The sequence below is a fragment of the Galeopterus variegatus genome, unplaced genomic scaffold (assembly GCF_000696425.1).
Source record: "Galeopterus variegatus unplaced genomic scaffold, G_variegatus-3.0.2 Scaffold1945, whole genome shotgun sequence".
Classification (NCBI taxonomy): domain Eukaryota; kingdom Metazoa; phylum Chordata; class Mammalia; order Dermoptera; family Cynocephalidae; genus Galeopterus; species Galeopterus variegatus.
Genome location: NW_007728056.1, coordinates 68,237 through 94,883, shown reverse-complemented (window position 1 = coordinate 94,883; position 26,647 = coordinate 68,237). Strand labels below are relative to the sequence as shown.

At 41.9% G+C, this 26,647-nt stretch overlaps 1 protein-coding gene across 1 annotated transcript in view; it reads right to left on the bottom strand.

Annotated features, from left to right (window-relative positions):
- TACR1 (tachykinin receptor 1) overlaps positions 1-26,647 on the bottom strand; it is a 156,683-nt gene that overhangs the window by 74,988 nt on the left and 55,048 nt on the right. Inside the window, exon 2 of the mRNA XM_008579702.1 lies at positions 6,255-6,449. Within this exon, the coding sequence (XP_008577924.1) occupies positions 6,255-6,449 (195 nt within the window). The remainder of the gene's footprint in view (positions 1-6,254; positions 6,450-26,647) is intronic.

Below are 26,647 nucleotides of genomic sequence, written 5' to 3'. Positions count from 1 at the left end.
TTAAATTTGATAAATAATCAAGAAGGTGGAAAATTTGAGAAGTAATGCTGCATATATATTTTCTAAGACTCCCCTTTCTCCTTTTACTACCAGTCAATGAGTTGATTTTCAATTTTTATTATTATTAATGAAAGTAAAGAATATGTATAAATATGTATAAATCAGCTGATTTCTGATAATGGGTCATAATATACAAAGGAAAAAATTCTGTGAATATGACAATGGCATATTTTTATAGTCTTCTGTTATAATTGGTACTTATAAAAATTATATTAATGTTAGTATATCCACATTCATGTACCTTTCCACAAAATTTCCAGGTAATTAGAGTTATGAATGACGCTGTTTTCTGAGATTGTTTCCTCTCCCAGGACTATTGGTAATACTGGGAATACAAAATTGGCAAATCTTACTTTTTGCTAAAACTGTACCACAAGATTATGTACATAGACGTTTAACAGAACATGACATATGACCAATATAAATAAATAATTCAGGGAAGCTGAAATTCCTCAGGCTGTCTAAATCTCATTCTTTTAGATGTATTTCTCATTTTTCATCCTTATTATAAATTTTTTTCTTAGCCTTGATAGTGGGTGCTCTGATGAAGAAATGTTGGCTCATTCATCTTCCTTGTCCTCAGGGGCATTGCCCTAGTACCATCTGAGACCACTGCCACGTTACAACCTGTACAGCACCCACTACAGTGGGCTTATCTCTGATTTACTTTGAAGGCTACTGAATGCTCCTTACAATTTTAATAACATAGGAAGAGGGGATGGCAATGTATTTTGTAAAGCTTAATTTTTCTTCCTTATACTTTCATCTTCGTTTCTCTGTGCTTTTTCCTCCACCAGGAAGAGTCACTTTTGGTCACACACGAAATCTTTCTTTATGTCATGTCAACCAACTTTACTTTTATAGGATTTCCCGAGTAGCACTATAGTTTTGTCAGAGCAGCCATGGCTAAGCTGCCAGGTTGCTAATTATGGCAGGACTCAATTACAAATTATAATAATATGTTATTAAAGATGAGCCCAAGTCTCCATTTTCATGAATGTTAGAATGAGTATAAGTAGATTGTAAACATGAACAGAGAAAGGCAGATGAAACTGAACCAGTCCCCCCCAGGGATCCAGGGATGTAGCTAGAAGCAGTCCATTTTAAAATTTGGTTTTATCTTACTAGCAAGATAAGAGAAATCACTGAAATGTGTGAGAGTGTGTGTGTATTCACATCATTTGTAGAAACATTTTTAATGACAAAGGAAACTGTTTATGATATGGTAAATGAAATAAGCAGATTATGAGATGCATGAACAAATGGCTATTAAATTATGAAAACATGTTCAACCCCACTCCTAGTAAAAGAAATGCAAATTTTTACTATAAGACATTTTCCCTATCCTATTGGCAAAAATCTAAGTTATATTTTATATTACAAAGAGAGAAACAATTTCTATTTGTATTGACTTGTATATATATATATATGACACTTCAAAAGAAACTAAGAGCAGCATTTACCTGGAGATGGAATCAAAGTCTAGAAGGATGTTCAATGAAATGTTAGTAAATGATGGGAATACATGTGATTAAAGAAGTCATAGGAATTTTCATTATATTCCATAATATATTCATATTTTTAAATGCAAAATAAGTTTTTAAATGACTTACCAGGAAGATGAACCAAGTGCATCTGTAGCTTTGTATAGTCCAGAGGCACACGCCTATGAACATGGCAGCAGCAAAGGATGAGGGCCCTGGCTGCATGGGCCTTGCTCTCTGGTTTACCATTTGCTATGTCTCACCAGTGACATGCATTTGACTTAGACTCCTTTAGACCAGTTGGGAAAATTCCAGGTGGGCTGAGCACAGTAATCAGCAAGGCAAAATGCAAAAGTAAACAGCAGAATGAGGAAGGGGCCGGCACACTTTGCTTGTTCAGAGGTTAGTAGCTATGAACCCTGTCATCCCAGGCTAAGCCCTGCATCTCAGAAGACAATTTCTTCTGGGAAGATTTTTGGGGTTATCCCAATAAAACAGTTTATTGAGAGCTTGTGAAAACACAAACCTTTGTATACTATTTACTTTTTTAAAGAATATATGAAATATACATTCCAGAAAAAGTGCATAATTCAAATTATTTGGTATTATGAGTAATTTTTAAGTGAACATTCATGCTACAAACACTGAGCTCAAGAAATGTAACAATTCCATCCCCCTCAGAGACACACCTAAGTGTCCCTTCTTGGTCACCCCACTTTCCCTCCTGTAAGAAATAACCATGATCTTCACTTTCATGGTGACCACTTCCTTGCTTACATTTATAGTTTTACCACCTATTTATGTATTCCTAAAAATGTAATTTGATTTTGCTTGTTCTCGAACTTCATTTATGAGAGCCATCCCTGTGTTGCTTGGAGCTACATTTTGGTCGTGTTATTAACTTTACAATATCCCATTACCTGCTTGTACCGTGACTTTTATCCATTCTACTGATGATGGACATTTGAAGTATCTCCAGTTTCCTGATATGAATATTATGTTAGATGTATTTGGGTAATTATCTTAGGGTAATTATCTCCAAGTAAAATTTCTTAGTTATAGGGTATGCATAGCTGCTGCTTTTCTAGATAACTATAAAGGAATTTTCCAATGTGGTTATCAATTTGTACTTCTTCTAGCAGTTGACAAAAAGTTCTTGTTACTCCATATCTTCACCAAAAGTTTGAAACACTAGTTTTGTCAGATTTCTTAACATTTGCTAGTCTGATAGGTGTGTAGTAAGATCTCATTACGATTTTAATTTGCATTTCACTGGTGACAAATAAAGTTGTGTGACTCCTCGTATATTTGTTTTCCATTTGGATATTTTTTTGTTTAAGTGCATGTTCAAAACTTTTGCTGATACTTTTATTGGATTGCCTGTCTTTAATAGCACTTAATTTAATTCCTGTATTAATAATAAGTCTGAATGATGAATGATTAAGGTTGGAAGTTCACCATGCAGCCAGAAGGCATATGCAGCAATCTAAGGTTTTTCATAAAATGCTTTTATGTAATGAGCTGGCACAAATTATCCATCAGACAAATTGGGTCTAAGCATCTGCCCATCACACTGTCTGCTGCCAGTCATCTGCCAGTGGACCTGGTCACCAGACCTTTACTGCATGCAGGGCACTGGGCGGAGCACTTACGTGGATTATTTTACTTCTCTCAACACCTCTATGTGGCATGTACAAGTGCTCCTCAATTTATGATGGGGTTACATCCCAATAAACCCATTGTAAGTTGAAATCATTTTGAGTCAAAAATGCATTTAAATACATCTAACCCACTGAACATTGCAGCTTAGCCTAGCCTACATTAAACATGCTCATGACACTTAACATTAGCTTGTGATTGAGCAAAATCATTTAACACAAAGCCTATTTTACAATAAAATGTTGAATAGCTCATATAATTAATTGAATAGTGTGCTGAAAGTGAAAAACAGCATGGTTATATATATACTCAAAGTATGGTTTCTATTGAACGTATATCACTTTCACACCATCATAAAGTCAAAAAATCATAAATGGAATCATTGTAAAGGACCGTCTGTACTGCTAGGCTGAGAGACTTAAATTACCTGTCAATGATGAGTCAATTAGAGAGTGATGGGGCTGGGCGTCGATCCCTCATCTCACTCCAGAGCCCACACTCTTATTCTAATTATTAAACTGCCTCAAAACAAAGTTTCCATCTGTTTTCAACTTAGATCATTGTTTACTCTGGCAATGCCAATCATTATTTCTAAAAAAAGAGAATATAATTAGGTACTTAGTTTAGAATGGTAACATTTAAATTCCCTAAAAATATATAATGGCATTATGAAGGATACAGATAAAAAGAAAATAGGTTTGACTAAAGCTTTGCTATGAACTTGACTTATGTTTCTATCACAGTCAATATGTGAATGACGAATATAGACTCTTTAGACTTACTATATCAATAAACATGATGTATGTCTTGAATAGATAAAAATAGATGCTCTTAAACCAGACCCATTTTTTTTTAGGTTAAAATAATAAAATAAACTCCAGTAGCAGCTACTCTAAATTCTCAAAGCAAGGAAATAAGACAATTCAACACATTGTGTTGAGTCTCAAAAAAGGAATTTTCTAGTCATTAATAAGCCTAAAACACCAAAATGTTCAAAAGTAAGACGCTAAACATTACTATTTCTTGGACAAGACCCCAGAGATCTATGGAAAAATAAATGTTTATTTTCAAGCTAAACTTTGAATTTGTTGTAAGATAAAAGAACTATCAGTATTTTAGAACAAAAGCCACAGAAAGCTGATTGGACTTTGAAAAGATGCTGAAAACTAAGAACTGAACTACAGCCCATGCAGGCGATGGGGGTTTCTGAGACAATTTCTATAATGAGCTTTAATTCAGAGGTGTTTTTGCCTTCTGACTTGAACATGTTCACGGGTCCTGTATAGCTTGTACAGCTGTGTTCTTTCTCCCGCTGAGACCTTGCTCAGGCTTGTAGTATCATTTAAAAGAATAATTTTCAATGTCTCCTTCTAGGCTGAGCATTAATTCCCCCACTGCTTGATCGATTAAATCCCACTGTCTGTGTCTGGAAGGCAGTGTCTGAGCTTTACATACTGCTTTCTGGCAGGCCACATTTCCATGCTCAACGGAACAGATGCAGCAGCACAACTCTGAGTGCAATGGGCTTTCGCACTTTCAAATCTTGGAGGGTGACGGAGATAGCTCTTATTTTAACACCGAGAAAATTTAAAGGCCTAATAATTACACTGCTATCTGATGGATTTGGTTCATACCTTTTGTGTGGCATTTAATAGCTTTCAAGGTGAGAATACATTGTCTTATTTGATCTTTACAACAATTGTTTATAGGAAACAGTGCTTTATTGTATTCCATTTTAAGAACGAGGAGAGTCTGTGATCCTTGCCCGGGGCTGCATGGCTAGTAACTTGAAATCTTGTAATTAAAAACCAGAGCTTCTGATTCTAACACCAGTGTTTATGATTCACATAAAACCCAAGACTGGAGAATTACGGAGGGCTTTCAGAAGGACCCACATTATGTGTGTGCTGAGTCCAGAAAACTAACAGTAACGTTAATGGTACATTGCTGCTCACCTGAACAGAACAAAACAAAGAATAAGCCATTTCAGCATTGCCTCTATGATAAGAAGTCCTGGAGAAAATTGCTGGGATACTTTGAAAACCCCTAAATGTAAATAGCCAAGCCCCTGGAAGATAAGCAGGCCTGCCCTGTAAAGGCTCTGCAAATGTATGCTATACGAAGTTATTATTCCCAGGGTCTCAGTGTACTTGCCTCGTGTTCCATACATTTCACATGTGCATGTCTTATTTCTCCAACTATAAAACTTAGAAATTAAGTGTTTGGGTTTGGTCTTTCCTAGAGGCAGATCCTGAGATAAAGGTTCCCAGGGTCTCAGTGTACTTGCCTCGTGTTCCATACATTTCACATGTGCATGTCTTATTTCTCCAACCATAAAACTTAGAAATTAAGTGTTTGGGTTTGGTCTTTCCTAGAGGCAGATCCTGAGATAAAGATACAAGTGCAAGTACCTTATTTGGGAGGAGAAAGAAACACCAGTAGGGAGTGGGGCAGTGGTGCAGGGAAGAGATGGTGGCCAGTAAAGGGTGCCATATGGAGCCAGCTACCACTAGGGTGAATGGAGCTGAATCCCATGAGGAAGTCCTGGACACAGTGTAAAACACAAACCTCAGAGTCATCCCACCTGAGGGAGAGGGAGCAGGGGTAACATGCTGACCCCTATCAGTCATTGTTGCTCAGAGCTGCTGGGAGGGCAAGTAATTCCTCCACCCTCTGGCATGCTGTGCAAGAGGGCAGAGTGGCATCCAGTAGCTTAGGAAACCCAGATGCTGGCAGGGGAATGTCTCTGGTAAAAGGCCCGAGGATATGGCAAGGTACCCAAAGGGTCTGATAGAATAGGATCTAGGTCTTACTTTTTTTTTTTTTTTTTCTATTCTCTTTCAAAACTCAGAATAGTATTTGGGATATTATATAGTTCTCTGATAACTATGGACATATCAACTTGATATTAGGGTAGATGTGGGAAATGCTTACAAATACACATTAAATCCTAACTGACAAAAGAATATGGAAAGCAAGAAGGAGCAAGAAAGGGCAAGGAAGGCACCGTGCACCACAGCAGCTTCAGAGCAGGGAGTCGTCTCTACTCACACTTTCTCATAAATCTTGTCGGGATGCTCCGGCCATTCGATCATGCACACGACTCTGTTGGGCATGGTCTTCGTGGTTGAGTAGTAGCCCTGGGGGAAAGCCAGCAGCAGAGCCAGGACCCAGATAACACAGATGACCACTTTGGTAGCTGTGGCCGATAGCCGGGGCTGGAGGGGATGGATGATGGCCATGTACCTGGAACAGAGAGGAAAGGACAAAGTTCTGATCTGAACACCAAAATCTGTACCAGCAATTACGTGTTTTTCCTACCAATAAATGCATTCCCAGAAAACCTTTTAGTCCTGATGATTTTTACAACTGTTTTTTGGTCCTTTTCCCATATTCTATCCTAAGCTTTATGACTTATGACACACAATGCTAAAATCCATAAGAAAAGTCAGCCAGATTCTTTAATATTTCAGAACTCATCTAGCAACATTCCAGAAGAGACATTTTCATCATTGAAATGCTCATGCTGGGGACATGATGGCCAAGTACAGTTCACAGGCTCATGGTAGAATCAGAAAAATAAGGACAATGTTGTAAATTTATTCCATATAGAGATGGTCTTCTATTCTTTTAGAATTAAGGGACAATTGTAATAGAAATAGTAGTTTTTAAAGTCCTTGTATAGCACGATGAAAGGTTACAAGCCTACATCAGTCCATACAATTTGAGGGTGTGTGAATGTGTATGCATGAGAAAGCCATGGCCTGAAGTCAGCAAAACACACTCCTGGAGAAATCTTCATCGACTCTTTGAGCATCTAGGAGTCAGTGTGTGGCTAATTGCACATGCTTCAAGAGGAGAAAGACAGTCTCCACCTGCTGACATAGGCACATTAGAGCACAAGAAAGGCCAGGGTGGATGAAACCCCGTTGCAGGAAGGGCAAGCACAGTGAATGACAACTTTGAGCCTGGAGCTGTTCCCACACCCCCTCAGCCTGGGATCTGGGACTAAACGCTGTCACCTGAACGAGCATGTCCACTTATTTGAATTTGTGTGCCACAGAGATTTGAGGAATAATATTCCAATAATATTCGAATCAACATTTCATATCAGTTCTGACTTTTAAAAGGCATCTCCCTATGCATATCTTTCATGCAGAGTTTATAGATCCATCTCTTAAAATATGCATCTTTTTTTTTTTTCAGAGTAGTAATGATGTCTTATACAGCTGTTGGGGTTTAAACATTTTCTGACAAAAACCTCAGCATCACACATTAGATTCTGAGACATGCAGGTATTTCTGGCTTCCATGGGACAGAATAGTCAATGGAGAGTTCAGAAATGTGCAAATAGCAGCACAGCTGTTAGTTGGCTCTGCATGATTGTACATAATTCTTTTACTGTGTACTTTGGACTCCTAGGCATTCTGGGCCAGAACTGGTGCCAGAGTTATAAGTGAAGCAATTTTATTCAGTATGTGCTCAACAAATTCTCACTAGGCACCTGCCACACACAGAGCACAGTGTTTCCTTCTGTGACGTGAGCTTTAATTTCTCTAGGGAGAAAAGGCACATCAATAAGCAGCCACAAAATACAACAGGAGGGTTAGTGACCTCAAGTGGTAATCTGATCACTACGTTAGAGCCATAGGGAAGCTGTTCACGTGATCAAGTCTTAGAATGGCAGGTAATCTGTGGGAGGGGCTTAAAGAAGTACTTGGGGTGATCCTTCTGAGCATCCTGCTCCAAGGGCAGGATGTGTTCAGAGTCTTCTTCCTTCTCTGTTAGGATTAGATCTGACTTCTTATCATGGAGGCTTAATAGCTGTTTCTGCAAAGGCTTTCCTGAGTGTCCTAAACTTTAGAATACCTTTTTCTGCATTTTCTTGCTAAGGACACTGGCTTTCCCTCTCTTGTCTGTAAGAGCAATGTCACTGAAGGTGCTCAGGGTATGAAGTCTGGACATTAGGAAGACACTTCAGGTCAACTTTCATATATACAATCAGGAGTCATGGTAACTCCCAAGAAGGAAACCCCCAGGAACATTTCCTTCTGCCTCTTTTGGAAAGTGGGTAGGTGGTCTTAAAGTCAAGAGAGAGTAAAATTAGGAAGAGACTTGGAGCAGATATTATGTGGGGGCATGTAGTCATCTATAAATCTCTGAGCAAGTTTCCCTGGTTGAGTTGGTGGCTACGAAGCCAATCACTCAAATGCTGTCTGAAGGGTATCAAAAAGGACAAGACAACTCTTAAGACACCACAGATCAAGCATTGTCTACCTTTTTAGGTTACCCCAAAGGGCCATAGCTACCACCAAGGGAGGCCTAGTATACCATAGAGTAGATGACCTTACATCTCTGGGGTGGTCCCCTGAATAGAACCCTGAGAAGTCTTGATTTCCCTCCTGGACCAGTGTCTTCCTTGCTGGCTGCCAGTGAAGAAGCCTGGGTTTCCTCTTCAGTACTATGACTGGTGGTGGGTGGGGGAACCTCAGAATCAGAGCTAGTGAAGGTGGCCCTGTGCAACCACTATCTTTGTCTTATTTCCAGTTCAGTGAAGGGCTGGGCCTAGATCTGGTCATGGCCAGAATCTCCTTGAGTGTTTGCATTAAGTTGTAGGATTGCTTATGGGATTATTTCCCAAAGCCAAGGGGTTTTCCCCCCACAAAGCTGTATGTGTCAGCCATGAAGATGCCTTATCTCACCTACAGCACCTTGCAAGCCCCTACCCTCATCAGCGGCTGTGCAATCTCAGGCTTTGCAGGAGCTCGAGGAGGATGCACAGGGGAGAATGTAATAATTACATTACCCTCTTTTAATATCTCAAATGCAAGATTTTAAGTTGTTTCTAACTCGGAATAAATGCTCAATCTTAAATAAACTAATCCTAATACCCATCCCCATGCCCAAATTATCGATACATTACTCAGAATCTAATGTGCCTGGGCTTAAGAGGGATTGCATCAGCATATTGGCACTGTAGCTCCAAATGGTGGCAGAAAGCCATATTTTATCTTTATTGCAAAAACTGCAATTTGGGAACCCATTTCAGTTAACTCTCTGCCATTCCTTGAGTATAGGAGCCATTTCAGTGACAGACGAAAAATATTACCCATATAAAGCTGGAGAGAATAAAAAAGATTGGCTTTAAAAAATGTATATATTTTCATTTGTTCAAAACAGAGCCACTTGTAAATCTCCTTCCCTCCATCCCTCCTTTCCTCCTTCCCTTTCTTCCTGTCTTCTTTCTCTTTCCTGCAATCCTCATTTCTGGGGCTTATGTAGCATGCTTCTTTCTTATTTACACAAAGCTAGTACTGTTTGGATAACTTGCACACAGGTGGATAAATATTTTCTTTGCTACTCCCCATTCCTAGCTTGGATCCCTTTAACATACATTTTAATATTTATTTGAACCTCCTCCCATCCCCAAATAATTCTTGCTAATTCAGTTATAAGATATCACTGAGAAAGTGCCACAGTTCTAGGAAAATACATTCAATAAATATTTATTGACTGCACTGTGCTCACAGGACTCTAAGGCAGTCAATGAAACATCTTTCTGGTTTACACATTAATCATCAGGCTGCCAGAGACAGGGGTCCGGAGGCTGTGTGGGATGTGGATTATGTTCTCCACTTCAGGTTCCAGTCCCGTGGAGGGCCATCAGCTCTGATTTGAATTGTATGTGGCTTCCCAGCTGAAAAACCAAGTCTTCCTCTTGCACGATTATGCTTTATAAAAAGAACTTTTTATATAGTCCCTTAAATCTGGCTGCACCTTTTTTCTCTTAGTAGGCAGATTGAAACAATTTCATTGTGAAAAATAATTCCAATCTTCTGACAAGCATCAGTATCCTCATAACTTCCTTCTCTACCAGCCCTAAATCACTAGGCAGACAGAATGTCTTTCCTCTACTAGGAGATTTGTCCTACCAGTCCCTTCTTCCATGGTCTTTCCCCTCCAATTCCAGTCCCTGCCCTCCCTTATTCCGACTTGCTCCTTCCTGGGATGGTACGAGGAGTTTCCTTTAAGGGACAACATCTTCCTGATTTCAAGTGACCAGGGCTGGTAACAGTGGAGAGTATGGCTGCTATAATCTAGTTTAAGAGTTGGCAAACTTTTTTGATAAAGGACAAATAGTAAATATTTTAAGTTTTGTGGCCCCTATAGTTTCTGTCGTAACTACTCTACTCTGCCTTTGTAGTGCGAAAGCAGCCATCAACAGTAAGGAAACTACTGGGCATGACTGTATGCCAATAAACTTTACTTACAAAAACAGATGTTGGGCTGGATTTGGCCCTTGGGCCATAGTTTGCTGTCCCCTGGTCTAGTGTATGAGAAATGAAAAGCAGGAGGAATTAGAACAGTAGGAGAACATGGTAAAATCTTGAGATACAAGCTTCACCTTTGACAGACTGATCACTCTACGGCTGAGCTCATTGAGTGGGTAAATCTTACAGCCCATCAGTATTCAATATGGTGCTCAGCTGCCAGTCATGGCCCAGAATCTGGGCTCTTAGCTGAGGATAGTGGTCAATCAGTCCAGGATGTCTTCCCATCTTGATCTCCTCCTGGCTGGCTCCTGCTTATCTGCACAACTTGGCCTGGTTATCATGTCCNCCGACTTGCTCCTTCCTGGGATGGTACGAGGAGTTTCCTTTAAGGGACAACATCTTCCTGAATTCAAGTGACCAGGGCTGGTGACAGTGGAGAGTATGGCTGCTATAATCTAGTTTAAGAGTTGGCAGACTTTTTTGATAAAGGACAAATAATAAATATTTTAAGTTTTGTGGCCCCTATAGTTTCTGTCGTAACTACTCTACTCTGCCTTTGTAGTGCGAGAGCAGCCATCAACAGTAAGGAAACTATTGGGCATGACTGTATGCCAATAAAACTTTACTTACAAAAACAGATGTTGGGCTGGATTTGGCCCTTGGGCCATAGTTTGCTGTCCCCTGCTTTAGTTTATGAGAAATGAAAAGCAGGAGGAATTAGAACAGTAGGAGAACATGGTAAAATCTTCAGATACAAGCTTCACCTTTGACAGACTGATCACTCTACGGCTGAGCTCATTGAGTGGGTAAATCTTACAGCCCATGAGTATTCAATATGGTGCTCAGCTGCCAGTCATGACCCAGAATCTGGGCTCTTAGCTGAGGATAGTGGTCAATCAGTCCAGGATGTCTTCCCGTCTTGATCTCCTCCTGGCTGGCTCCTGCTTATCTGCACAACTTGGCCTGGTTATCATGTCCTTGTGGCTGGATTAGGTGCCCTACCCTTACTGCTGTAAGATCTTTACTGCTGTGAAGATCTTTAACCTTGTGCTCACCCCATTTCACTTTATTTTTCTATTTGCATATCTACCTCTTCTGTCTTCATCCTCTACAGATCCTTGGCCTCCCTCAGTGCCTAGGATATAGTAAACACTCAGTGAATGTTTAGTTAAATGAATATGCAAATTTCTTGGCACATCGCAGGGGATCTTTGCATGGTTGTTGAATGAAAACAAATGCAGCAGGAAGAGAGACATATGTATTATACCTTTAATCTTCCCAGTGTGAACACATGTGAGACTATCATGTGAGAATAATTATTGCTCAAAGTGTTTTCTGTCATACAGCCATCCAGCATCATTCTGCAGGAATTATCTCACTAGAACCAGGTCTTCAGAATTTCCTATCTCTTGACATTAAACCCTTAAATAGATTCTCAATAAGTATTTGTTGACTGACTAACTTTTGTGTTGACCATATGTCGGGAACTGTACAAGATTCAGTCTCTCTACATAGTATCACCCTCCAGCTCTTCCTCTGAACAAATGCTCCATCCTTTCTTCTCCCTCCCTCCCTCCATCTCAGAAAGCACAGGGTTTTTTTACACGACATCACTACATTTCACCAGTTGGAATTTTCTTCCAGGACATTTACCATCAAAATTCAGGGACCTCATTTGACCAGATCACTTGACCAGCAGTCGTATCTATTCAACTAAGTTCAAGCTCACAAAGCCATAACCAAAGAGGTCTTTGAGCAGCCCACAGAGATGACACAAAGTTCACACACCACTAAGACATTCTCATTAGCAGCAGAGCTGCTTGCGTCATCATTGCTATGTGGTACACAGTTCCAAAAAGCATGAGTGTTTGATTTCCAAGCCTGATGCAGATCACAGCCCTGTCAGTGGACTTTCTTCAAAAAGTGCCAGCTAGCAGTAAGGGTGCTGGCAACAAGACCATCAAAAAGTGCCAGCTAGCACTGAAATGGATGCAAAGACAGATGGAACCAAAAACCTGTGACAATTTAGAGTGAAGTGAAGGAAGGGATGAAGCTGCCTGCTGTTTGAGCTGTCCTGCCCCCTATGTGATCTAAGAAGTGCCCACAGGGTTCAAAGAGGATTCAGATGTAGAGTCCACAGGCTGTTAGGGAGCAAAGTACCTGATCTAGGAGCTAATGGGAGAAGGTGATTCCAGACCCTGGAAACCCAACGCCCTTCTCTAGATCCTACTTCCTATCCCACTACCATCTGTAGTAATTTTATCCATCCTTTAAATGTGGATCAAAACCCATCTCCTTTAGGAAACCTTTTTCGATTGTTAAAAACCCCATGGAGAAAATCATACCCACATTGTACTGAGTACCCTCCTGTATTCCTGTTAGCTGTGCTCCCTTATACAACCCTCATGTTCCATCTTGTAGCAGAGTTATTTGTGCTCTTGTCTACCCTGTCACTGGATAGCAAGCTTCTTGAAGGCAGGTATTGTGCTCACTCATCCTTTATCTTCTGGAGAACTGACCAAAGAGCCTTATATAATTCGTAAATATTTGCCTGGATGTGCCAGTTGGCTTTTTCCCAAAGAACTCCATCTTCATTCAGCAGTTGTAAGCTGGTGGCTCCACTCAGAGCATCCAGACCAGTCTTAAAGGGCCCAGATTACAAAGGGATGAACAAGATTCTGGAGTATTCTTTCCACAATAAACTTTTTAAAGCTCTTTTGGAACGCAAGGTACTCAACAGGCTTGATAGCATGCTTTAGTTGGGCATAGTTAGAAGGTGAGCACTTAGCATCCCAGGTTACCCTCTTATTTTTTTCAGAGCCAGAGTTATCATAATAGAACACATGACTAAGGCCTGAGGCAAACTATGGGGAAAAGGCAGTGATGGTCCAAACCAAGTATAATATACTGCCAGCAGAGTTGGGCCAGACAGTTAGCATTAGGAATGAGCAATATCAGAAGTATAAATCAGCTAGTCATTGGGATTCTGTGATTCACAATAGAAATCTCACTTCTCTTTGTAGATGGGAGTGGCTGAGATGGAACAGGAAGACGGAGCAAGTATTTTTTTTTCTACGTGAAAAGAGAAATGACAGCAAATTTGTAGAGTGATGGAAGGTGAGTAAAGTAGTGCATCATTTCAGCCCAGCTTGACAAAGATTGACAGAAGTTGCTTCCTAGCTCATTACATCTCTAACTTCTGTTTTCTTCCTATAAGGCATCTTCATGTTCGCATTTGGGACTTCACTCCTGAGCCTGTGTGGGACAGACATTTCAGCCCAGCTTGACAAAGATTGACAGAAGTTGCTTCCTAGCTCATTACATCTCTAACTACTGTTTTCTTCCTACAAGGCATCTTCATGTTCGCATTTGGGACTTCACTCCTGAGCCTGTGTGGGACAGACACACAGCGGTAGCTATCCACTGGGCCACAGGATGCTGCCACTGGGACAAACTCTAGTCCTTGATGGCATTCACACTTCTGGGATTTGGAACTAAAATCTGGGTAGGTGGAGTGTTATGACAAATGAGACTCAGGTTTATAGCAACCTGATTTGGGAAGTGCTGACAAGGCCACATTAGCTCTAGTGGTAGAGTAAGAAAAAAAGAGAAGAGAGAATTTTAGAATGCAATTTCTTTGAGATCTTAATTGCTATAATGGAAAGGGGAATTGCACTGATTGAACTTGGTGGTTTTAGGGGAATTTTAATAATGGAAAGAAGTGCATATTTAGGGCATCTTTGACATTGTTGGCACCATGCTTTTGGCCTTTGCTGTCGGTGGAATATTGAATAACCCCCTCTCTGGTTAGCTAGGTAGAAAAATGTAATTGGCCATAATTTGAGATAGGGTTGAATTTTCATCTCATGCAACGTGGGCTTGACATTAAAATAATTAATGTCCTCTTGGACCAATTTTGAAGTTTTTGTGAGCAGCACGATGCGTTTCTTGTGTCCATTTCACTGGGCCTTGCAGGTGATATAGAAACCGCTGCAGTCACACAAAGGTGTGACAGCCATGTTTTTGGATGACTGCAGGCTTGGCTTTTAATCTCAGCACCAGAAAACTTAAAGCACGGACCCCTGGGATAAAAAGGGTGGGTATGAGGTGATTCCAGAGAATGGCATGTTCCTGCCTCCCCTTCACTCAGGGCAGCTTCTCTTCTCCCACGGATTTCCTTTATTTAACCCACAAGGGCAGGATCTGAGGGCTGGGATTAGGGGAGGTGAATGAGGCACTCATGATCAGAGTCGTGCAAGTGCAGAGTTGGATCCTGTCTTTATTTACAATTTTGATATTTTGTTCATCATAGATTTTTTACATTAATTTTGGTATTTTGAAATTTTGCATTAAATATTATTTGTCTTGATTGCTGAAATTTTTGTTCCCCTTACTTTTGCACCCAAGACAAGTGCCTCACTTGTCTCACTCTGATCCCAGCCCTGATAATATCTCCCACTCAAGTACTCCAGGCAGGATAATTGCTGATCAAATGGAGTGTTCTCGGGTAGTGGTGAGACCACTATTTGATGCTGCTGCCCTTGCCAGCCACTTGATTACCAATCAGCTGTGCTGTGTCCTGTGCCTGCAGCCTTGAAATGCCCCAGGCCACCAGACCATGGTATGGCAGGGTCAGTGGGAAACCTGGAAAATTATCAGTAACATGGGCAGGATAGATGCTGATTAATCCTATTGTGGAGAGTATAGAAATTATGTGGGCACTCTTGCTACGGTGATTTTGCTTTTTATTGTTTAGTGTAAATCCACAACTATTCATTTATTTTTTGATAGTACTTTCTTACTTAAAAAAAAATCTTTTGACAGCAACAAGTTATAAGAAAACAAAGCACGTGTTTAATAAAAAATGAAGTATTGGATTTCTGCTTTTCATGAAAGTTTATGATGGATGTATAACTTGCACAAAGTGAGTTTAGACATTTATCTTCTATAAGGCCAAAGTGTTATCACTAAACATGTGAAAACCAAAAATACAGATCTGCTGAAGAGCAACAGCATTTACACCAAAAAGTTAGTAATTATTTTAAGACAACTGTTCCCAAAGATGTTAATTTAACCTATGTAGTGAAAATGGTGCCCGTCATTCTGTGAAATATGACTTTTCATTTAGATTAAATGACTGTTCTTCTAAATTAATTTCACTTATTTTCAATTCCAATTTTTCCTGTGTACGTATGAAAGGTCAAGTGATAGCTATTAGTATGTTGGCTCAGTTAGCAGAAGAACTTGGCAAACAGCTAAATGATTCTAATTTTGTGTCAGTGTCATCAGATTTTTCAAATAGAAAATCAGTTAATTTCAATAATGGCCCAAATTTTTAAATCCAACTCATGGATTTAAAGTTTTTGAAATGTGAAACAACTGACATTGTGAATGTTATTGTAAATTCATTTCAAGCTTCAACAGTGAAAATAGATTGATTTGTTTTGTTTTGCTAATAATACAAATATATTTTGGTAAAATAATGTTCTTCCTAAATTAAGAAATCCATGGAACAGAAATGTACTTGGAATAGGTTGTGGTACACATAATTTGCAATTGTGTCCAAATAAGCTGTGATACTTTACCAATTGAAATAGAAGGCATAGTTAAATTTTACAAAAAGTTTTGTAGGTATAGAGTAACTGGACTAATTTATGTTTGGTGATTTTTTTTTGTATGATAAGTACAATAATACACTTCAATACAAATTTTAGAAGTGTTTGAACTGTTGACAAACTGTTTTGTGAATTAACCTGAGTAAAAGTACCAAACATTTTGTAAATGAATGAGACCTCTAAGTTTTTGCTGCATTTTGTTGAAAATGAGTTAAAAATCATTAATCAAAATATTTTCAATGGAGTATTCCAAAATTTTAACTTCTGAAGCTCAATTTTTGAATATGAATCTGGCAAACAAAAAGACATTGAAACTGATTCCTATAAAAGCAAGAGAGGAACTGCACAAAGTAAACAATCAAAGCTCCTGTGGTGTGCACAATTTAATTTTGAATTCTTGAATTGCTTTTGGAAATATTTTGACTTGTAGAAAGAATCTTTTGATGGATCTGTTGTTTTTTGGTAAATAATTTACATTCTTTATCAGAACAGAATGGTATAACATTGGGAGAAACCACAATTTTGCAGTATTCAAATTTGGCAAAACATTGAAAAGAATCATAAGAAAACCTGTCGACAAAGATAACTTAGTTTTGTCTCTTAAATCTAACCTTTTGTATCTCAGTCCTGCATTCTGGACAATTTTTTTGGATCAGTCTTCCAGTTCACAGATTCCCTCTTCAGCCTGTCTTGTTCATTGAGTTTTATGTTGTTTTTCATTTTATAATTTTGATTTGCCTATTTTTCAACTCTCTCAGGGGAGATTTTTTTTTTCCTGTCAATTTAGCATCAGGGTTAGAGAGGGGCAATTTTCCTTGTAGCAGGGTAGGCATTTACTTCTATTTCTTTTTTACACTGAGTGAGTAGCCCTTTGGTTCCCAAATTTAAGAGAATATATCCTATTAGAAAACCCACCTCGAGCTGGTCCTATTCTTTGTCTCTTATCCTCATACCCTGCAAGTCAAGGTCAAGGTCAAATGCCCTCAAGACAAAAGCCAGCTTCCTGTTCTGTCTAATACTTAGAATTCTTGCCTTCATTTAAATTTTGACTTAAGTATTTCTTACTTTCTTAACAAGATAAAGAATACATTTAAGAAGATTTTTTTTTGTGTGTGTGGCATCTTGCTCAGAATTTTTTAGTTAATTTCAAGAGCATCAATCAAGGTTTGACTTAAGTATTTCTTACTTTCTTAACAAGATAAAGAATACATTTAAGAAGATTTTTTTGTGTGTGTGTGGCATCTTGCTCAGAATTTTTTGGTTAATTTCAAGAGCATCAATCAAGATATTTAGTTTGTCATTTTGTTGGAAGCAGAAGTTCTGTTGTCTTATTTTTCATTTTTCTTTTAGTTATCTAATTATTCAGAGTAAAAATTCAAACAATACAGGAAAATGTAAAGGGAAAACCTCTCTCCCATCTCAGTCTTCAGGAGCAACACATAGCTGACACACTGCGCATTTGGTAAATGCCAGTCTCCTTTCCATGTGCTTTCTTTGTATTAACTCATTTTCTTGCAACAATTCTTTGAGGCAGGCCAATGTTATGACTCTCATTTTCCAGATGAGAAAATTGAGGCTCAGAGAAGTTAAGTAACTGATCCACCAAGATGTGAGGCTCGGTTTAAACTTGGCAGTCTAGCTCCAGAACTTTAGTTTGCTTTTAATTAAGGGACTGCCCAGTACGCTCACAACTGCTGCCAACGACGGGTACAACCTTCCTTTCTCTGCACATGCAAACCTGTATATCCGTACTTTTCCCTGTACTGTTTCTTTTTTATTTGTTCATTCAATAAGCCTTATGTGTTAGAGCAGAACTTGGTGTATTCATGCTCTGAAGGAGTGGCTGTCTCATGGAGAGTCACCCATGATGGCGAGAATGCAATGTGCTGTGTGCTACAGGAGACGCACAAAGTGCATGAAGCATGAGCAGACAGGAGGCCATGGAGGCCTGGGCAGGGGTCAGGGGAGTTTCTCAGCAGAGGTGACATGTGAATGTGACCTGGAAGGTTGAGTTGGTGTGTACATCTATGGACAGCTGTGTGCAGCACACTTTGTAGGAGGAGGCAACAGCATATACAAAGGCCTGGAGACCTGAAAAGAAACATCTTGTTTATAATCACTTCTAACATTTTATTAGAAACTTATCAGGAGTCAGTACTGCATTTTTTATTCCTTTGAATCCCATGGCACCTGGCCAGGAGCAAGATAGCTCATTAGTAACTACAGCTGATTGACTTAATGAGACTTCTATTGAGCACACAGCAGGCAGAGATGTTGCCTCTGGGTTCGCTTCCTCCAGATACTGATGAGGAAACAAGGATAGAGGATGGAGTGAGGACGGACAAGGTCTTGTAACCCTCTGTTGGAGAAGTGCCAGGGACAATGCTCACTCTCAAAGGGACACGCTAAAGATGTTGGCACCAGGGCTGCCAAAGCAAGAGCCCCAAAGACTAAAACACGCTTTCTAGAAAGTAAACACTCCCCGGGCCTGTGTTTATGGACCACCCTGTGGCCGGCGCTGCTGGTGACGCAGGGCTTCCTCTGGTTTCACAGGCCGTGGAGGCCCTGCCGCTGAGTTATGACTTTCCTCCACCCAGGGGGCTCCCAGCACAGGACATCCGTCTTTCCCTCCCCCTCTTGCTCTTACTTATTGCTTTCTCAACTACTTAATCTCTCTTAAAGTGGTTTGTCAGAATCTCAGTTTTCTCCTTCTGAAATAAGGATTGATGGTATTTACTGGGTAGTGATGGCTGCGTGAGATAATGAATGCGGTGAGAATAGACGACGTCTGGAGCACAGTAGGTGCACAGCACATGCTCTGGAAGTCAGATCTCCAGAGGCTCTGTGGTCTCTTCTCAGAGACTCAGTGCCTAGCTCAATCTCAGGGTAGCCAGGGCACCAGACACTTCAACCGTCAGTGTGACTGGCTGGATCCAGGGCCAGGCGCCCGAAGATACACAGAACAGCACAAGGCCAGCGAGGCAGTGGCGTCAGCTTAATAGCTGCTGTCAAGGACGGAAGTACTCAATTTACAACTTAAATAGTACTTCATGGGACAAATAAACTGGGGCAGTATTAATCACCCCCATAGTCCCCATGTGATGTGAGACATTTAAACATGTCAATTGCTGAAATGTGGTGTCACAGGGCAGTAAAGGGAGCACTAAAACCCAGTGGCCAGCTACACATGGGACTCCTCCAGGGCTGCTGGAATGAACTTCCTCTTTGCAGGGGGACCCCAAGGCCCAGCTTCCCTGTGGAGGGGGAGCCTGATCCACCCTCTCCGCCTCCTCCCACCTCCTTCTCCGCCTCCTCCCACCTCCCTTCTCCATTCATCATCCCGTTTCACTTCCTTCTTTGTAGACCTCATTTCTGACAATGGTTGCCAGAAGCTCGCCACAGAGTTGCTGGGACACCAAGAACTACTGGGATGTTGTCAGAGGAAGAAGCACACAGATTGTGAATGTGCAGATTGCACAGGAGGAGAAAAGCACCTCCCCAAGCAGGAAGGAAGCAGTGGGGAGGGCAGGGGTTGGTGGGATCTGGCCCTTGTGCAGAGGGCCCTGGGCACATCATCTCAAGGCCTCCTTGAGTTTTCAGGGCCCTCTGTGCAGCTTCTCTGCCTTCCTTCCTGCCCCATGCTGTGGTTCCTCCCTCAGGAGACATGGGTCTGAGATCCAAGGGGTTTGACCCTCACTTCTTCATCCTCACCAGCCCCCAGCAGTGGACATGTGGAATATCCGCTTGCTCGCATGGCGCAGCATAACAACGCAAGCCAAAACTCATCTGACAAGCCGCCTGAGTCAGAAAGAACTGGGTTCCAGTCTTTCACTCTTCTGCCACCGACCGGTGTGAGCTTTTGACAAATCACCTCCTCTCTGGTTTCTTTATTGGTGAGAAGTTTCTGCCGGTGTTCTGCAAGGTTCTGGGTGAGTTCTGCGTGAGTCTAGGACCTGAAGTTGGAGCTGGGCTGCTTCTCCCTGCTCCAGCAAGGCCTGTCCCTTCTCTGATCCCTGCCCCATCTCCACAGCACCTCTCAGCCAGGATCTGTCAAAGTCCACTTACCCCATTAGAAATGGTCAGATCCATAACAGGCATTTTCCTTTTCCAGCTCACATGGCTATTGTGAGGACCAAGTGAGGCTAAAATTAAGGAATTGTACTTGTTATGTGAGGCATTGTTAAGATTTTCACCAAACAGACCTGAAGGCACAGGAAAGACAGGAAGAAAGTCAGCTCATGATGATGTGTTTTGTCAAGTGCAGAGCTTTGGAAAGACCACAGACAGCTGGGGTGGATGATGGCAGAGCAGAGAGCCCGGTGGACTCCCTACGGAATCCATGTGCCCACACCGGCCTTAGACTGGGACCTCAATCGGATGAGAATGTTTTAACCATCAATTTGTATGGCCCCTGAGCCTGAACTTCAAGAATTGTTAGGTCAATGGTAACTCACTATACGAGAAGCAACTTGAGCCAGGGGTTGGTGTTCGTGTGTCCATGATCATTGCATGCCGATGGCACATGGGACCTCAGTGACTACATCGGCTATTAGGATGGAGAGGGGGATTAGAGGCTGTTTAATCCAGTTCCTTCACTAGACACATGAGGTCAGTGAGGCCCAGAGAGGCAGCATGAACATTCAAGGTTGAGACTGAGGCCAAGCTATGCTTAAAGTCAGGGTTGGCTCCAGAATTTCTATATTGGAAGGGCTAGGAGAAGAACTTGGGTTGAGGGCATGCAGGAGGGTTGTCCTGAAGCTTCTTTTGCATAACACTTGACATAAGATTGGACAACTGTCAACTGTCTATGTCAGAAAATAGGAGGGAAGAGCTCACACGGACGGGATAGAACTAAAGCCACCCTTTGGCACCAATACAGCTCGATGCCCCAGGACTCTTCTGCTCTTTTCCACTAGATGTGGCCATCTGAACAGTTTTAGGTAAAGAGGGAAGAGAGTGAGTCCTCCTGGGTCCACAGTCCACACAGTAATGAGCCCACCCTCTGGATCAGGCAGCCACAGCCCTGCCTCTGCCAGGGTCCTGTGGGAGAAGAGGAGAGGAGCCACGTTGGGTCCTGCCTGGGCCGTGAGTGCTCAGTATACAGACTCCTGCACCTCCATCTCACACCCAGACTCAGAAGACCGGGAAAGTGATTGCTAGCAACAAACTCATTAGCGCCAACCTCTATTACCACAAGAAGAAATTTGGAGGGCTAATAGAATTCATTAAAATGAGATTTTACTCATAATAACAACTGCACAAAGAAAAGATAATGATTTATGCCCAGCTTTAACATGCCCTCTGAGGGGGGTCGTGAAAGGACTTTCTCTCCCACTGTGTCTTAAAGGGCTCTGACCTCCCAGGGCCCTTTCTGCGCCTTGGAAACAGGTGTCACAAACAGATTAAAGACATTTGTTTGAACAGCTTCAATGTCTTTGTTTCTGTTTCATGGCTACCCAGGCAGCTTTGAGGCCTCTTCTCCCAACGTTTTCTTTCTTCCTTCCTTTTTTCTTATTTTTGACTATTTATTCTGAGTGGTTGCAAGTTCCCTGGGTAACTGGGCCAACTGACAGAGACGTCCATGGGCCACTTCAAGAGCTATTATTTTAAAAGGAGCTCGGTAGTTCACATTCTGAGTGGCTCCTGAAGTCTCACTGTGGCCCTGTCCCTGAGTCAGGCACACCACCTGAAATGAAGCAGGACAGTTTGACTCAATGGACATGATCTGGCTTTTTTAACATGGTGGGGCGAGGACGTAGTCATGTTTTTCTTATATCAAGTAACATGCAGATAATCATTTCTCAATCCTTAAGTCCTTTTTTCCTCCATTACCCCTACCTCTCTAAGGTTCCATCTGAAGAATGATATGGGATGAGAGATGGGATGGGCCTGGGAGGTATGGAGGAAGTGGATGGAGGAGTCTAGAAGAACACATGGAACGGTAGTGGCTCGATTTCTAGCTGCATCAACAAGCCTTTGCTGTCAAGTCTCACCCATTTGCAATTGTTTACTCCTGAGTATCTGATGTGTTCAGCGACCATCCATCCTCCCTCTGAGAAAGCAGTGCCTCCCTCAGATTTTTTGAGCATGTGACTTTTAGGCCAGATATCCAATTCAGCGTTCTCTGAGATATAATATCTATCATGTCTAGAGCGGAGGCAGCTGATGGCCCACCCCACCCTCTGCTCTCTCTCTCTTTTTCAGTAACAAAACCCTAATCTGAGTCAGGTAAGTTCTAGCCAGAGGTATAAGTGGAAGGCTGTGTAAGAGTTTCAGGAGGAGCACCTTTCTCCCTTCTCCCTTTGTCCTTTCTGCTGTCTAGAATGTGGATGCAATGACCAGGACATCAGCAGTCATTGTGGAACATCAGCAGTCATTGTGGACCATGAGGTGACCTGAGAATGGAAGTCACACATGTGGGAGCAGAAAGTTAAAAGGAGCCCAGGTGTCTGATGGCTTCATAGAGCCACCATGCTACTTGTCCTGTGGCCATGGGCTTTTAGATCAGCCTAGCATTTTCATATCTCTGGTATCCTTAGGATATTGACTTGTCTCCCTCTGTGATTATTTTATGTGATAGAATAAAGCTTTGTGTATTTAAGACACTGCAGTCAGATCTTGGTTACTCTCAACTGGTCCGAATCCTAACTGATAACAGAATTTGGCATTTGTAAATGAGTATGGTAAGTAACAGTACCTAAAATATGGCATTAGCTTATTGGGGGAAGGGGAGGCAAATGTTAAGGACTCAGCTACTGGAGGTTGGAGACTTGGTGACCCCATTATGCTTTCAACATGTGGCCCACTGCATCTGGGAAGCCAGATCTCAAGCTACTCAAGCCTGGAGCATTGCGGACAATGGTGATGGGTATGGGCTCTTTTCTTGCTGTTTTTGTGAAGTCCTACGAGAGTGATGAACTCAGGCAAGAGCCAGAGAGGCTGCATGCAGAGATGGGAGGGAATCCAGCTCAGCTGTGAGAGGCTTGTGGTTTGAAGCATTGCTGGTTGAAAGAGTGAAGTGCTCTTGTATCAGCATGAAGTGATGGTAAGTGGTGGCTGTACAGCTGCTCCCTTAGAAGAAGGTGAGGCTGCTGTCCTGCCCTACTGAGCTGATGAGCTCGTCTTGGCCTGGATTTCAATCTCCAGGCACCACCCTTGGTGTTTTCGGGAACATTAGGTCTCCCTTTGGCCACTGGCTTCAGGCAAATCCAACATTTGCATGTCTCTGACATCCTTAGGATTTCAAACAACATACCCCAGGTCTTTACAGAGGTTTACAGAAAGGCCAACTTTTCTAATAGGAAAAACAACTTATTTCAGTTCACTCCTACACATGATTTAAAATTAGTATTTATAAAATAGAGTTTCTATAAACAGAATCCTAGCCATTTAGGTAGAGTGGTCACACATGGTGCCTCCTCCAATTCCCTTCCTCTTTTAGGTCCAAGAGAAGAATATTCCTTAGAGATCCAGAAGTCTATAAGGAATATTTGGCCCCTAGGATCCTCCAGCCTCTGAGATGTTAAGAGTGTCTTTGTCCTTTCTATAAGCATCCACCTTCTCCACACTCCTAGATCTTTATTGTGTTTCTTCATCATGGGGTATCTGGCATAAGACATTCCAGGGCATTGAGTATACAATGGGAGGCTTCCTCAGTGCTGCTCAGGACCTACATACATCTAAGTTACCTTAAATGCTTCAGCGAGTAAAAGGGCACTGACTCCAAACACCAGGAGTTAGGTATATTGGGAAAGATGAACATATTTACCATCACATTACCCCTTGACAGCATGTGAGAAAACTGGGGGGTTCATGGGCACCTAGCAGTTAAATAGTGGAGATGGAACTTCCACCCGTCAGTTCTGCCTGATTCCAAATGCCCTGTTTTGGAGGGGATATGCAGAGTCCTCCGCAGTTCAGAGGCCCAGCAGAAACACACAGGACTGGGGATTACTTGGCCACAGAATTTAGCATCACTTCTGGCACTTATTTATTTGAACCACCTTCTGTGTGCCAGGTGCTTTGTGCCATGAGACAGTTCCACTCTGGCAAGGTTAATGATTGAACAAACTCAGTGAAATTTTTGCTTTCTACACATGACTGAAGCTACCTAGCCTGAACTCTTGTCCTCTTCCCAAGGAAGGGGATGGCTCCTTAAGGAGAAATAGGTTACAGGGTTGAAACGATCCTTTGCACATGAAAAGGTGCTCCATTTTCTTGACTCAAAATTTCAGGAGTGTTTGAACAGGTCCATCTGAGGCAGGTGAGGAGTGTCACCCAGTTGACCTGGTTGTATTCTGATGGAGCCTTGGCCTGTACTGCAATACTACATACCATGGTAAGCAAAATTCGGCTAGGCTGTAGTCATGTCAAGGGGTGGAGGATCTGTGTCTCCTGGACTCTGTCTTCATTGGTCACTTTTATGGTCCTGACCTATCACTGGACAGTAGCCTGGAGACTCACTTATCCATTCATTCATTCAAGTACTTACTGAGTGCATGTCAGAGCCAGGCACTATGCAGGGGCTGAGGCTAAGAGAAAGAGATCATAAATACTACCCCTTCTCTCAGGAAGCTCTAGTCTTATGAGGGTGATGGATAGTAATCAACCAAACCTACAAATAAGTGTCCAATTGCAGCTGTGGAAAGTGCTATGAAGAAGAGGGCCATAAGAATATGTAACAAGGGGATCTGGACAGCCTTGTGGGGCAGGGAAAGATTCCGAGGAGGTGACATTTGAGCTGAGATCTACAAAGTGAGTGAGATCTGGTAGGTGAAGAGTAACCTGCGGGTGGGGTTACTCCAGAGAGAGACTGGGAACAACATGTTCTCCTGCGATAGGAGAGAGACTGACACATTCAGGGAACTTGAACACAGGAAGCAAGAGAGAAAATGGTGTGAGATAATGATAAAAGCTTATACCATTGGCTGCTTACTTTGTGCCAGGTGCTATTTTAAGGCCTTTACATATGTAAACTCATTTAATCCACACAACAATATGCAGAGGTAGATGCTATTATGACCCACATTTCACACATGAGGAAACTGAGCCACAGAGAGTTTAAGTAACTCACCCAAGGCCACATGGCTAGCGAGCCTGCTGTTCTCCAGTGGCCTAGCTTGAGCAGTGAGCAGGGGGAAGGTATGGGAATGGAAAGCCATGGCATGGGCTTAGGTGAGGAGTGGACTGGCCAGGTTCACACATGGAAGAGGCCATTCTGGTCACTGGACTCTGCTGGGTGTGGGAGGCTTTGGGGGCATCTTAGACCCTCTGCTTCCAGTCTTCCCGAACCCCCAGGACCATGTACCCACATGGGCTAGGCCAGGTAAGGATGATGATCAGTTATAAATTGCAGTTACAAACCCTGTGTCCTCAGGGTTCTGGAGCGCAGGGCCTCAAGAGGAACTGTGGAAAGAACAAGGTTGCTAAGTAAGGGTCTGGACGATGCCTCTGCAGGCATCAGAAGTCCATTTACTGAGTCTCCTTGCTCCGATGGAGGGACGAGTAGATGGCAGGCTGTCCATGCTCTCCATGCCACGACAACTGCCTCTGACCCACGGCCAGTGGCTGTGGAGGCCAGAGCAGACCAGCTCCTCCCCTTGTAGTGTGTTTGGGGAGGACTCCACTTCCAGGATGGTCATGACAGTTATCTAAAGAACTATAAGGAAAGTTGGATACCCCTGCCCCTCTCTAGACCTACCAAATCAGAATTTCTGGGGCAAGATCCCCAAATCAGTAATTTTTAAGCACCCTCAGACTGAAGCAGGTCACTGCTAAGGTCTCTTCTTGCTACAAAATGATGATTTTTGTTTTTATTTTCAAATATTAAGTAGGGGAGGAATGGGAAGAACCAAACACAGTGCTAAGATACTTCATATATTTTTCATTGCTTGACACTTTCAACTCAACAGTTTGAGGTTGGTGATTTGAGGTTCCTTTGAGGAAACTGAGGCTCAGGAAGTTTACTTAGACTGTGCGACGCCTCACACTTAATAAATACTGGTGACAGGATTCAAATTCATTTCTTTGAAACCCAGCCTCCTTGTGCTAACCTAGGGATGGCAAACTTTTTCTCAAAGAGCCAAACGGTAAATATTTTTGACTTTGTGGGCCACATTGTCTTTATTGCAACTACTCAACTCTGCCATTGTAGAGTGAAAGCAGCCACAGGCAACACATAAATACGTTAGTGTTCCAATAAAATGGTATTTATAAAAACAGGTGGCTGGATGGATTTAACTCATTGGCCAAAAAGTTTGTTGACCCCTGCGCTAAACAGTTAAAGTATTCATTTAGTCTTCTAAAGGAAAGGCAAATAAAGTTAACATTAGTTTAAGCATTCACTATGGGATGCGTTACAAATGGAGCTGTTCACGTATCATGCTAGATTCTTCATGGCTTTTATTTCCTATAAACTGCTCTATTACCCAGATATTATCATTTATATTTTTACCCCTAAGGAAACTGAGGCACAAAGAAAATAAGTCATTTACCCAAGGTCACACAGCTAGCAAGGAATTAGGGCAGAGGAGGTGTCTACGCAGGTCTTAGGCTG